At 40.4% G+C, this 14,569-nt stretch overlaps 1 protein-coding gene across 4 annotated transcripts in view; it reads right to left on the bottom strand.

Annotated features, from left to right (window-relative positions):
- Window positions 1-1,491: 1,491 nt before the first annotated feature.
- Window positions 1,492-14,569, bottom strand: part of dscamb (Down syndrome cell adhesion molecule b) — a 118,678-nt gene continuing 105,600 nt past the window's right edge. Inside the window, exons 26-33 of one of the 4 annotated variants that reach the window (XM_039784440.1) lie at window positions 14,120-14,410; window positions 12,356-12,532; window positions 11,779-11,809; window positions 11,418-11,533; window positions 11,092-11,256; window positions 8,249-8,449; window positions 7,618-7,920; window positions 1,492-2,935 (exon numbers count right to left, since the gene is read on the bottom strand). In XM_039784440.1, coding sequence (XP_039640374.1) covers window positions 2,388-2,935; window positions 7,618-7,920; window positions 8,249-8,449; window positions 11,092-11,256; window positions 11,418-11,533; window positions 11,779-11,809; window positions 12,356-12,532; window positions 14,120-14,410 — 1,832 coding nt within the window. In that variant the 3' untranslated portion in view covers window positions 1,492-2,387. Of the gene's footprint in view, window positions 2,939-7,617; window positions 7,921-8,248; window positions 8,450-11,091; window positions 11,257-11,417; window positions 11,534-11,778; window positions 11,810-12,355; window positions 12,533-14,119; window positions 14,411-14,569 lie in introns of all 4 variants that reach the window. The other 3 variants (XM_039784454.1, XM_039784432.1, XM_039784449.1) reach the window with 3 other exon arrangements.

Genomic DNA, 14,569 nt, shown 5'->3' on the forward strand with positions numbered 1-14,569 from the left:
GATGAAAATAAATATATTTAATTTCCTCTTCTTAATCACTTGACACCAAAAGAAATAAAAGTCTTAAAGGTAATCCCTTCAAACAAGTCATTTTAGACGCTTATTGCTGAATCCACTTTTTGTGCAGGACACATTTTTGTTACTTTTAACCAAAAAAGCTTTTTATAATTTAAAACTATTGTTAAAATGTATTAACAACATTCCAAGCTGGGGAGATGTGAAGTCTATATAAACATACATAGATTTATTTTCTCTCCATATGACATGATATTCTGTTGTTAAGAGTACTTCCGTGAGCAGTATCGCCCTTCCATAGAGTTGGAGGACTTGTGAGAATCAGATTTTTTAAATAATCACTCAGTGTAGAAAAGGCAGATAAATCCTTTCTGGCATCTTTCATGAGTATGTAATTGAGGCTTTCTGTTGTAAATGTGTACTGTATGTTACAAGCCCAGGCTGAAATAACCCTAATGACATCATGACTAGTAAATTGACACAAATGAATGGACTGACCCTTTAACTTTCCATATTCCAGAAAGATATTTTTCATCTAATAAGGTATGACACTTCATCAATGACTTTCTTCGCTACTATGTTTAGTTGTGAGATATCAGGTTTTAAATGTATTGGATTACCACAGCTGTCCTTTTAGTGGTTTGACTCTTTGTTTGACCACATTCAGGCAAGAGGGTCAAAAATGTTTGACAGGTCACACTAGACAGTGTTGTGGCTATGAGCACTAATATGTGAAAATGGATTCACATAACCTTAGTTTAGTCACTGTATTCCTCAAATTAATCAGTGCAGGGAAGATTGTGTTACATTTACAGATACAAAAAGTGAAGTGAGTTGGTAAAATGAGGAATCCTCCTTCATCAGTGGTTCCCAAACAAAGTAGTCACAACAAAAATGTGGTTAATGGGATAGAATACAATCAACTAAAATTATGTGGATATTTTCAAGCTTTTCTATGCTATTTTATTTGGAAAAACTGGATATGTTTACTCCTTGAGGCTTCTAAAAATTATTTATTATTTATTATTTATCTGAGAAGGGAAATATTACTCACAAATACACCCCATTAAACCTGTGAGGATGGGTCACATATTATATATTGCTTGTTTTCAGGGGACAAAAGCCAAAATTGGAAACCACTGACTTACATTACATCTTAACCCCAAAGTTAATTTGACATTCCTGATTTTACTGTATGTTATCTTTTATTGTTGTTACTTCATGTAAAGCACTTCGGATACCTGCTGGTTGCTGTAAAGCGCTATATAAATAAATGTTGATTGATTGTTGATTGACTAACCACAATAACCAACAGAAACTACTGTGCTTTTCTTTAAATGACAGTTCTCGATGGAGAGTACGAGAAGAATGGGTGATATAGAGCGTAGGACAAAGGAGAGCAGGACAGGAGGAGGAAGAGAGAAACAGGAACAAGGACGGATGTTGGGCTCGACCAATATGAATCAAAGTCAGATGTGTGCAAACATGACTAAGGACTTTATTAACCAAATCATTTTCCCCGTAATATCCACAAATAAAAGTGATCTCTTTATATATATTCACATTGTATAATTTCATAGTGTGACAAAAATTCTTTTTTTTTTTTTTTTTGGATTTCCAGCCATTCCTATTAATTGTCATTTGATCAGTCGCCATGCAGTCGTCAGAAAGGTTGAAAAACATTACGATTGGTCAGCATTGGCGGTCGTGTCCAGCATCACTCTTCTTCTCCTCTATTGGCTCTTCGTAGTGCTAAAAACCCCCTCAGTTACCCAATCACAGATTTCATCACACTGCGACAATAAAATTAAAATAAATTAAGAAAGCAATGTTCTCCTGTAGAGTGCCCCAGAGTCTTCCTCCTCCTCCTCCCTTTCCCTTCTTGTTTTTTGTTGTTGTTGTTGTTTTTTTTTTAGATATTTTCTGTTTTTATATAATAATAATAGTAATAATAATAATGACTATAATTGTCCTTGATATAAATTCAATAGTATTTTTTCTCTTTCTCAAATTTTAAATAAATCATTTTGGCAATCCTCATATGTTGTCACTTTAGAATAAAAGAATACTCAAGTAGAAAATAAAAACTGTGAGAGAAAATTCATCAGAAGAGGAGCGTGGTGTGAGAGAATGAAAAGTGTGAAAGCAACAGAGAAGAGCGAGAGAGGAAAGAAAGAAAAGAGTGAGAGAAAAAAAGACAGACTCAAAGAAAAGCATCCACTTCAGACGCATGTCAGAAACGGCTCTATATACAACAATTTCTGTTGTGGTAAACTGTCCATCCTGTGCCTGTCGTCTGTCGCTTGTCCTTCCTCCTCCAGTGTGTCTGCAGTAGTCCTGTTGTCTGAAGCAGTCCGGTGTGTGTCCCAGTGTTATACCAGAGTGTAGGACTTGGCATAGGGGTTGTTGCTCTGTTTCAGGTGTCCTCTGGAATCCAGCAGTGACTCCTGGGAAGTGCTGAGCTTGGCAGCCTGTGCTTGGGCTAGGTCTCCCGAGGAGGGGACCTCTGCCCGGACCTCACCCCGGGCCTCTCCCCTCTCCCGGGCATCCCTGTGGGGGAGGGTGGAGGCAGTTCCTGGCTGCCACTGCTGCACCTCCCTGGGTGACGGCACTTCCATGGGGGTGGGCTCCATGGGAGGTGGCCTCTTCAAGGTACGGCTCCTCTGGGGTTCAAGGCAGGTCTGGCCCATGGCTCCTCCTCCACCTCCTCCCACTCCTCTTGTCTCCCCTGCAGCACCAGCACCAGCACCAACTCCGCTTGCTCCTGCTCCTCCACCACCACCACCTCCTCCTCCTCCTCCTCCTCCACTGCTGCTGCTGCCACTGCTGCTGCTGACCCCTCCACCTCGGGCTGCCAGTGGCACGCCACGGTTCAACAGGAAGTCCATACGGAGGTATGGCGGCAAGTGGACCAGCTCTCCTGCTGGGAGGGTACAGGAAATACACAATTAAGGTTTAGTTCAAGTACAGTTTGTCATCGTGCACAGTGATATTCTTATGTGTTGTTGGACAGGAATGAAAATTCTCTAAAGCAGCTTTGATTGATTTATTTGGACACTTGGAGGCAGAGGAACAAGCTATAAAGACAACAATTATGTCACCCTATTACGTTGATATGAATGAATGGCTGTGATTGGTCACTACAGACAAATGAAGCCTGTAGCCCACTGTGATCATGTTGACATATTACCAACTTAAGGGTTTTCATAGTGAACATGTTGGCAAACACTTGCTTATGTACACTTTTATCACTCTCTTTAGTTCTGTTTTTGTCTTCACAAACTCCTGGGGGAAATAACTAATACTGTGTTTGTTAAGTTGTGGGTTGTAAAACCAAAACAATGAGCTGAAAGCGCTAAAAAGCTTTGTTGTGCTAAGGGGAACTGCAGAGTCAGATGACAAATATCTTGGTTTGTCACTACAAGCGACAAATGTCACATTACAGGTAGTCACTTGATCCATTGTTTTTACTGTATAAAAATATTGATTAGTGCAGCTTTAATTCTTCATCAACTGCATGTAAATAATAATATTACAAAAGAATATTATATGCATGTCGTTTTTCTCCTTCCCCTTTGATGAAGATATTAACACTTAACAAGTGTCCCATTTTCATAATTGTAAAAAAATAATGAAGACTTGATATAAAAAAAAAAAAATGCTTTGACATTAGCTTAGTCTGACTTTAAGAAATTTAAGAACAGTACGACAGACTACAGAGGCCTCATCTGCGCCCCACTATTGCTCTTTACAAATGGGCTCAGCTTGGTTCCATGAAGATATTCACCAGAGAGTCTCTGCTCGCCCCCACGGACTCTCTGGGATTCCCACTGTGTGCAGTATGTGCTCCTAACAGATCTGAGTTTCTCCACAGACTCCATTTGTATGATTCTTTCCTCTTGGTTTAAATTAACTGCATAGGGAGTTGAAAATTCACATTTAACTCGCATTCACGCTGTTACATTTGCTCACCTTGGGGCTTCTGCGATTATAATTCACTAAACTATTATTTTAATGTAATACCAATTTTCCACCAAGTGTGAATCTATTTGATTTGCTATCACGACAAATGTGCAGAATATAATGTAATAGGGAGCTGAAAATGACAATGTTATCTTTGCTATCATTGTCAGGGAGTGATGCAATGATTAAGTTATTGAGCTATCTTTTCTTACTGTGAAGAAGGTAAATGATGGAATATGTCTATGTATATATATACTACATACATTTTTGCTATCACACCCCCTCTCTGCTGCAAGTTCAGTTGCACTGTAGGAGGGAAGAACTGGAGTCTTATTAGGAAACAGAATCACTTGTAAACGCCAGTAGCAAGATAAACCAGGTCAGATTTAATACCTTAACTGAGTGATAAAGCACGATTAAAAGCTGTCTCTTCAATCTTTAAGTAATTGTCTGAAGTGTTAGATAAGAGGTAGAGAAAGAGAGGGAGAGACACTTTCATTTCGTTCAGTAAGTTTATGGTTCCTCTACTGTTATTGTATCCCTTTTACTGATTGGATTACATATTTAACAGAGCAAATTAGTCCCTCACAAAAGGGTGTTGGGTTTCCAGATCTAGTGGGCTGGAGACAAGCTGAGGATCTATCTGTATGTTTTCATGGTTGCTGAAAAGTTCATCTTCACATTCATCTTTCAGAAGACCATAGATCAACAGACATTTACAGGCGTACGATTCATCGCTTAAATCTCTTTTCAACACGCTTTCTCTCCCCCACACGTGGCGACACACTCACATGTACACAGCCCACACGTGCACAAATGTTAAGTATATAGTGTATGGACGCACACACATGCTCCCTGCCAGATACTCAGCGTTAATGCCAGCACAGACGAGGTCTCTCTCTGCAGATGTGACCTTGGAGAATGGATTCCTGGGTTCACGGGGAGAATGAATAATTTACTGTGTTTTATAATAAGCCCTATTAGTGCCAGCAAAGATGATGAATGGCTAGGAGTGTTAATTGAATTAAATATAGATTTAAGTGTTTCTGCAGGAGCTCGTTAGTAATGTTGTTTGAATTTTAATCAGCCAGTAAATTGCAGATTGTACAGTAATGGGACACTATGTGTAACCAGAATACAGCAACTTCCTGCCAAGCCATTAATCTGTGTAAGTGTTGCATCTTCAGATCAGTCTGTACTGTTGTGAAGGGTGACACGCAACATATTTACAGACCCATCATATGATGACTACTGTCTGTAGCCCTTATTACCAGCACTGCTGTAAATGTTTATGAGCAAAGTGCGGTAGAACAAGCTGTAATGGGACACAGACCCAATGGTCAACCCATAAACAAACTGTTACTCTAATAACACATTTATCAGGTGAGGGTGCTCACATGAAATGAGACAGATGAATGAGAGAAGCTGCCTTTGACCTTTCAGATAGAAGGTGAGGCCAGTTGAGGTTAGTCGGATGTAATAGAGACTAGAGTTGAAGCTGGGTCATTCACCAGCTGTCAGTCAAACTGCCCCGTACTGGGTCTGGGTTTCAACTGATTAGTTTTCGTAATACACTCTACTTAGAATTTACAAGAGAACATTTACTTTTACTATATGAAGGTGAAAAATAATTAACTGATAGCCATACTTGTAAAAAAGTAGATGGAACTCCCGTTGTCCACATACTTTTGGTCTGGGACTGTTTGTCATGGTTTGGGCTTGGCCCCTTTGTACCAGTTAAGGGTTATCTTAAAGCTGCACTCAAAAAACGTATATAAATGCTGGGTCAAATGACTATATGTAAAGTGAAAGGGCTTTCCTTATATCATATCATATCATATCAATCCCCGTGGTTTTAAACTGAGGTGTTCAACAATCACATCTGGGCGTATTATTTGTGTTTCCACATACTTTTGGCCATTTAGTACCATGGTAGGATTGGTTAAAAGAAATAAACACTCAAACTTTTCATATGCATAAACAAATTCTTACAATGAGGATAAACACTGGTCAGAGCAGCTATTTACAAAGGCTTATTATCTTTAAAGCCAGCAATCCTGTGATTAAAATAATATGTGTAAATCCAACTGCACCTTGCTGTATGGGTATTCATTGTTAGAGTTGCTGCAGGCCTCTCAGAAAAAAACATTCCTATTATTTTACAGTTCACGGACTGCAGAGTCAGCTGAAATACATAACATTTGACACAGCTAAAAAGCTGAAAACGCTAATACTCTAATAAAAAAATGTAATACACATTTAGGTCTGACTCAGTCACGGCAAAATAAATGTGCTTCCATTTTCCTGATTAAGCCAAACTTTCTATATGAGTGCATACATTGCTTTTTTGTGCAATGTCAAAACACAGCTCATTACAAATAGTCGACAACCGACCCGGAAACTGTAGAGGCAACACAGCTTGATTCCTGTGCCTATAATGTAACCCCCAAAGTAACTGACACCAGACTCTAGCACTTAGTGATGCCACACAAGCCTAAGAGTGTGGCATTACAATGAACTCCACACTGTGGCGGTGTGCTGTTTTGTACTAAGCGACAATAGCTTCAGATAAGGTTGACAGATAGCCTTTAGTTGCCCTCATTCCCTGGTGAACTGGTGATATGAGTCTGCTGTCCTTTGCACAAACGTTCAAAACATAATGAGGCCTGAAACTTAAGAAGCTGATCTGATGGCCTCAACCCTTGTCTGATTAAACTGAGGACTGTAAGAAGTGTACCCTTGTGTGGACACACACACACGCACGCACGCACGCACGCACGCACGCACGCACGCACGCGCACGCACACACACACACACACACACACACACTTCTTTCTAACATGACAGCAGATGGGATGATGAATGAGATGTGTCCGTCTGTTTGAATGTCTGTGCTACTGTGTGTGGTCTGCAGCTCGTGGGCATGCTCTGCCAGAACTTGTAATTGATCTGCAGGTCTACATGGAGGAGCAGAGGGTCATGTAAGGTAGGACTACAACCTGAAAGGAGAGCGCAGGACAGCACAGCAGGGTTCCTCAAACTGCAGATGTAATGAAAGACTTTTGAGTCTTCATGTAGTTTAAAAAATAACATAATTTACTAGCGTAAAAGATTTCTGAATTCTTACAATAAAAGGCATACCTGGTGTGCTATTGGAAAAAACTGAATCTCATGAGGTGTGATGGGCTTGCTTACTGTGTTAAGCCTCTTAAGATTGGAGAAAAACAGGTGGCTACACCTAAAGAAGACCTAGCAAAAAGCTGGAACACTTCCAGTATGTATGTGTATTGTGTAATGGTTTAATGTGACTATACTGTATGTAACGGCGGTTGTTGGCAAAAACATTTCTAAAGAATGCACTTGAGGTCTAATGTATTCATTTTTATCTCCACCTCCTGATCTAACAACACAGGGGAGAGAGGTGTGTCAGAGGCAAACAGACCTTGCCATATTCGCTAAGCTACAACTAGTATTACTCTATAGTGATCCTACACTGGATTGCTGTATAAAATAAACATGAAAGCTAGATTTAGATTTTCATAATGTACGGCTGGAATGCAAAGGGGACAAAGGGGCTGCTCAACGATTGTAGGAAAAATACAAGGTTGAATGAGTTGTGTTGTAATTCCACTTCCTTACCAGGTCTGTGTGCCTTGGGCACGGCCATAGTCATGACCCGACTGACATCCTGAGGTTTGGGCGGCGAAGCGGTAAAGCGGCAGATGCCTGACTCAGATGGCGTGCTGGAGGTCAGGCTGTCAGTGTAGTCGTTGGTCCCTGCTGTCATCTGTTCGGATGAGGTGTCAGAGATGAAGCATTCGGTGATGGTGAACTTGGCGTGCCGGAGCTGCTCTTCCATCTTGGCATGCTCGTAGGCTCTGGCCAGCTCTTCATAGGTGGAGGACGCACTCTCTGTTGATACCATGCTGCTTCGTGCACGATCTGAGAAATAAGCGTCAGAAGGTGAAATTTAACTTAATTTATGTGGTGTTTTTATATGGTTTGATATAGTACAGTGACAGAAATAAAGTATGGAAAAGAAAAAGGGAAATGGCGTAGGTTTAAGTTGGATTCACACTTGTGTTTTGGATTACATAGAAGCCAACGTGAAAGCCATGCAGATTGCCATCATGCTTGATAATGTCACAAAAGCAACATGATTTTTGTCACACACCCCCAACTTTCTAACCCTAATTTCAAAAAAAGGCCTAAGAGTCCATGTTGTTCCTGGATATCTGTGATGGTCACACTCCACCTTGCTCTACTCTACCTGTATCCTGAGAGGGGCTGACACTGTAGCTGTCGCTCTCCTTGTCCACAGATCCAGTGGCGCGTGGCGTAGGGAGTCTCCAGTCAGTGGTCAGGGTGTGAGAGGAGCTGGTTGGGTGCGGCCGGTTCAGGGTCCACTGGCTGGCGTAGCGGCTCCGTGCCGCAGCAGGACCAGCTTTGGCAGTGCGTCTGGCAGTGGGATCTGGTGAGGAGAGAACGGGAGAAATTTTTGGTGAACAGAGCTAATAATAGCTACTCTATTTTTCAGTTTTACTTGCAATTTTACTATTTAGAATTACTCTTGGTCTAGAAGCTGAACTCGAAATTCAAGTCTGAGAGCATCGATCCGTAGATCAGGGGTCTTCAACGTTTTTTAAGCCAACGACCCCTTAACTGAGAGAGACAGATCAGGGACCCCCTACTACATATATTGTATAAAATGGGCCTAGAATAAAGTGTATACATACCTTTTTAGTGCATAGCATACTAATCTATTAATATTGGCCAGTTAGCCTATCATCAATGTTTTTATCACAAATAGGATGATTTACATTTGGTAATATGTTGGATTCATGTTAAGACATTTTAGGGTTTTTTTTAACTTTCAAAAAATTTACAATAATTTGGTGGCTCCCCTGCAGTAACCCCCTGTTGAAGATAGTGCTTACATTTTTTTTAATTAATTATTCCATTCATAGGCATACATCAGTGTTTACTGAAAGAGTCAGTGTGCACCTGGAATTGGATAGTATAAACTGCATTCTTTCAAATTTGTCTTTAAAAATCTAATTATGAGAATTATGTTTGTCTCCAAGAGAGTATTTTTATTTCTAAATGACTCAATAATAGAATGGAAATAAAATATTTCTGTCATAAATTTATAGAAAAATTACTTCATGGCATCAAAAAAGCACATTTAAAGTGATCATATTATGCTCATTTTCAGGTTCATAATTGTATTTAGAGGTTGTACCAGAATAGGTTGAAGTGGTTTAATTTTCAGAAAACACCATAGATTTGTTGTACTGCAGTAAGTACTGCTAGCTAGTCAGTTGCAGAGTATGAGGGAGTGCCATGCTAGCAGCAAGGCGAGCATTATAATATGTGTTACAAAGTGACACACGTTCATCACGGAAGTAAAGGCTGGACTACAATAGAGCTGTTTGGAGCAGTTTGTGAACAGTGTTTTCTCTGGAAGATGGTAAGTCCCTTTGGGGTAGACTTTGGGCTTTTTCACTTTGTAAACCTATGACGTGCACAAAAATATATATAACACAATAAAGGAAAGGGGAAAAGCCAAAAAGCTTAATATGAGCACTTGAAGCCAATAGGGACACATTTGCCTTCAGAATCTGGAGGCCTAATTCTTGATAGACACAATCCAATATAGGAATTCCCCCACCTTCAGTTGCAAGACAAAGTTAACAGTTGACTGTGTTTTTGGATCATTCATACAGTGGCCCTGTGAACACTCAAACTGCTGTTTAGATGTGGCTCATCAGTAACCAAAAACTACATGATTTATAGCTGGAACCTAAGAACAAGAAGGGGAATATATGTCTTTTCCGCAGTGTTGTGGTACAAATCTACAGTTCACCCCTTCAGTGAACACTGAACATTATCATCCCACAGCTCCCTGCAATGACATTATCATCCATCTTAAGATCTAACTGTCTCCAAATAGACATATAAATAGTATCATATTCAGCCTGACCCAGACAGGCTGCTTCTCTGTGCACCGCTGAACCAAATCAGAGTGAGAGCCTTTAGAAAAGGCCTGGATTGGATCTGTGCAGAAAAGAATGGTGCTCGTAATTGTAGTAGGTCAGACAGTAATCCTATCAGTGGGTTGGAGGGATGAAATGATGGAGGTGTTTGGCCAACAGCAGGGAGGAGAAGAAAATGGGGATGAGTCAGCAAACTGGGTTCATGCCCCACTGGCCAGGTTAAACGAACCAATCATACGACTATACAGTATACTGGTGTGTAAATGCATGTTTGTGTGATATTGTTCTGTGCATTTTATGTCCATGTGTGTGTGTGTGTGTTACTGTAGGTAATGGCAGATAACAAAAAGCATGGCATGTTAATGGAGTGAATCGTAGCATAACTGATATGTTGTGCTTCTATTTCTAGGTGTGCAACTTATTGCAAATTTAGCAACATAATTTAACATTTATACCATTCAATTAGCACAGGATATGTGCTGCATGTCTGTCTGTACTAAAACTACCATAAAAGTAAATCTTAGTAACAGTATCTGAATCTGTATTGGCCAATTTGGTTTAGATTCCAGTGCACCACTAATCTCAGTGCGTTGTGTCCATGTCAGTATGTGCACGTGTGCACTCAGGTCCAACTGGCCACTTGGATCAGGGCAATCAGGTGAGGACGTGTCAAGAAGAGGCAGGGAGATCGCTTCTCTTCATCTGTTCTGCTTCAGTGGAGCTGAACACCAGAAGCCCAGAGGCCGCTCTGCAGCAGGGCTGCCGTGTCTTTGTAATCTCACTGCTGGAAAGTGGCTCACATGCTGTATAAGGGGCAGTTTACGGTTAAGCTAAGACAAGGTAGAAAAGCTATTTGACTTGTGTGTAATTCAGATGTATAGGCAATGGAATGCTATTACCAGTGTTTGTATTTTATGGTTCTAAGGCAAATTGCTTCTAAAGTGACACCCATCTTCGAGAGTACAACTATGAAGATTGAGGAGGAAAATTAGCAGTGCAAGATTCATGGCTGTACCAAATAAAAACCACAATACACTTTTTCAGCATTATGTTATTGTTAGTAACAAAGGACTAGTATTAATATTAGTAGTAAAGGAAATAAATGATGAGCACTGACGGTGGTGGGACTCACTGGTTCCAGGCCTGGCATCGGACACGTCCACCAGCGGTCCAGTGGCCTGGGACAGAGACTGGTAGTGGACTGTGTGGGTCACTGTGGAGGATTTCTGCTTATTTGTCTCCCCAAAGTCATTGTCTGTCAACAGCACAGTGGACCTGTCATCTAAGAGACAAAAAAATACAAGAGGGGAGAGGCAGGAGGGAATAAAAGAAAGCAAAGAAGGAAAACAAAAGATAAAGACAAAAAAAAAAAAGTTTCTGTCAGTCACAAGCATAATGAATATGGTGACTGAGAATATCGAGGTCTCCCTTTAAGTGTCTTACCGATTGTCTCCATGGTGTCCCTCTCCTCGATGAGGAGCTGGGCTCTGGGAATGTCGATGTGCATTCTTAAGGTCTGCTGCTGCTTGTTCACTGTGTCGGGAGTCCGTGTGTTCTTACTGAGGAGATTAATGAGAAAATGTCATTACTTTTCAGCTGCGTGCTTTTGCATTGTATCGCAGAAATGCTAATTCAATTCCATTTAAGTTGATAAGTAGCTGTAAGAAGGCAAGAGGGACAGCATATCCTGAGGGTAATATATTAGATTTTTACTGATAGCTACTGTAACTCTGGGCTACATTGTGATTTATGGCGGCTGCTTAAAGAAAAACAGTGGGCATAAATTAAAATTAAGCATACATACCTCATCAGCATTTCTGCCAGGCTTTTGGCATCTGTGAAGTCAGCAAAGAGGTAGTTAATACCATAATAGTACTGTCCTACTTGATAAGCTACAGTGGTGGAAATACTGTACAACCACTGACAATTCCACTTATAAAAAGGCAACGAAAGCATGTTAGAGAGTTGGAAAAATGAACATGGAGGCATTTGTCCTGAAGAGACAACTACTGAAGTTTTTTAATGATATAAGTAAAGTTTAGCTTAAATGTATTTCTATGAAGCTAAATGTATTCTATTGTATTTTCTTCTTTTATGCCCTCTTAAACATGTAAGATGTCCTTGTGTATCTAGAAAGGCGTTAGGCATTATTATTATTATTATTAGTAGTAGTAGTAGAGCATAAAACGATTTTAATTACATGTCAGTCTCGTAGATTGGGTGTGTGTAGGTGTTTCATCATGTGTGTACTGTATACAGTATGCTCATGTGCATAGGGACTAAATAATGTGTAGATGTCTTTTTGTCATTCAGATAAAGTGCATTTTTACTTATGAGATGCACTTCATACAAAATAAACCATAATTTGATCTTCAACCCACCTCTGAGTCTCTTGAGCCTCTGCTCCCTCCGTCTCCTCTTTAGCACCATGAGCATGATAAAGACCAGTACGGCTACCACGAGAACAGAGGTGATGGTCACCACCATCTTCAGACCCCCACTGCCTGACATGTTGTCTGAGATGGGATCGCCTGTTTTCAGCAAGGGAGGGATGGTACCTTGGAAATAAAGACATTCAGACATTTATGAGGAATTAGACAGACACCAAGAGCCTCAGCTGAATGTTCATCTGGAGTGACCTGACTCGGCCTTCTGTTTGTGGTGAAAAACAATGATTCCTGTAAGTAAAGGGCTGAATAAAATATGCAACAATCTTTAGATTATAGGATTGACAAATTTTAGTAATTCAATTTTGAAATATTGATTTCCACATGAGTGCTTTTAATGTGCAGACTTTGTTAAAATCCCTGAACTCTGAAAAAAAAGATAGAAATCCCATAAACTGCATTTCTTCTAGGTCATCCACAGATTTTAAAAAGCTATTCTGGCTGTTCTAAATACATTAAAAACATATTTCTTTATTAGCCTCTAACTTGAGCTTTGTGTATATGATTATTATTGATAATATTGGTGTTATTAGACATCTATCCATTCGTTTTTTTTTAACACACTGGTTCATCGGAGGGCCAACACATATACGCATATAGAAATATAAACACATTCACATGCAAACCCCAATCGGTCGGTGGACTTAAACCCACCTTTGCTTGAATTGGATCACTGCCTTGTTAACGTTTCCTAATTTTCCTAATGACTGAATATATGCTTTTAGTCTCCTGTGCTGCTGCTCAGCATCTAAGCTGAGCTATAGACCCACTGTCAAACTGACAATAGCATCCACAGAAACATGGCCACACACACACACACACACACACACACACACACACACACACACACACACACACACACACACACACACACACACACACACACACAGTACATGCAAAAGCACATCCGCTCACACATAACAGGCAGCTAACACGCAATTCCCTTCAAAGGAAAATAATGAATAGTCTGGAGTGTACCACAGAGCTCTCACCACCTCCTATCCTTCCTTACAGCTTATAACATCCTTTGTGTATGACTGACACAATCTGTAGCCCAAGGCAAATAAAGCTACACCATGGCCCGTGGAGAATCTGAAGACCGCCATCCTTAGTCAGCTGAGCCGTCAGAATAACTGTCAATTTGCTCAAAGGCTGACAAAACTGTCTTAATCACAAATACTCTTAAAGCACGTCGTGTAGGCAGAACTGCAGAGTGGCACTTCATGCTAAAATAGTGCTGCCCTGAACAGTGGCAATAAAGGGTGCAACACTGTTTTAACTGATGTTGTAATGTTAAAAAAAATAATAATAAAAGCTTAAGCTCTGTCTAATTTTTCCTTCTTCTTTTGATAGTGTGCTGATGTGAAACATAATGGTGTCCTGTTTCAGAGAGAGCTACTGTAACACTGTCTCATAATGTCTTAAACTGGATGAGATCTGATATCAAAGAACAAGACTGCCCTCAAAACCCTCTTCATTTGTTTTTATACTTGTTTCCTGTTTCATATTATTAATGTTATGAGGGAGCTAACTAGACTGACACGTTTGGCCATATTTTCAGTTTGGAGAGATGTTTTATTACTTTTTTAAGTGTTCTTAAATTACCCCTGAGTTGCTACTTATACTTCTATTCCGTCCTGATCCAATAATCCTTACTATCTGTGCAACACTGTGACAATCTGTTTATTCCCAACTCACTTCCGTCAGCATTGAGAGTAGCGAAGGTGATCCTCTTTTCTGCTGAGCCAGCGCTGTTGGTGACCTTCATCTGCAGTTCGTACCAGGTCGCCTCCTGCAAGTCGTACAGGATGTAGCTCTTGGTCAGCGATGTGCGCTGGGCAGTGGTCCAGGTGGCCGAGTCCACTGCTCGGTACTCTAGTATGAAGGAGGTGATTGGACAGCCTCCGTTGTTCCAGCCAACCAGGTTGAGCCTGGCCCTGGTGGAGTTAATGCTGGTGAAGAGTTCATGGTCTTTGGCAAACTGTGGTTCTGAGGAGAAGATAGAGAGAGGGTAAAGCTGCAACTTGGAAAAGATGATCAATATTTCACAGTTTAAGATCATAGTTTGGCAACATGTCTCACAGTAGACCAACATTAAAACTTTTGAGGACATGAAGAAAGTCAAATAATACATTGATACTAGTCAAC

Source organism: Perca fluviatilis, chromosome 2, assembly GCF_010015445.1.
Source record: "Perca fluviatilis chromosome 2, GENO_Pfluv_1.0, whole genome shotgun sequence".
NCBI classification, from domain to species: domain Eukaryota; kingdom Metazoa; phylum Chordata; class Actinopteri; order Perciformes; family Percidae; genus Perca; species Perca fluviatilis.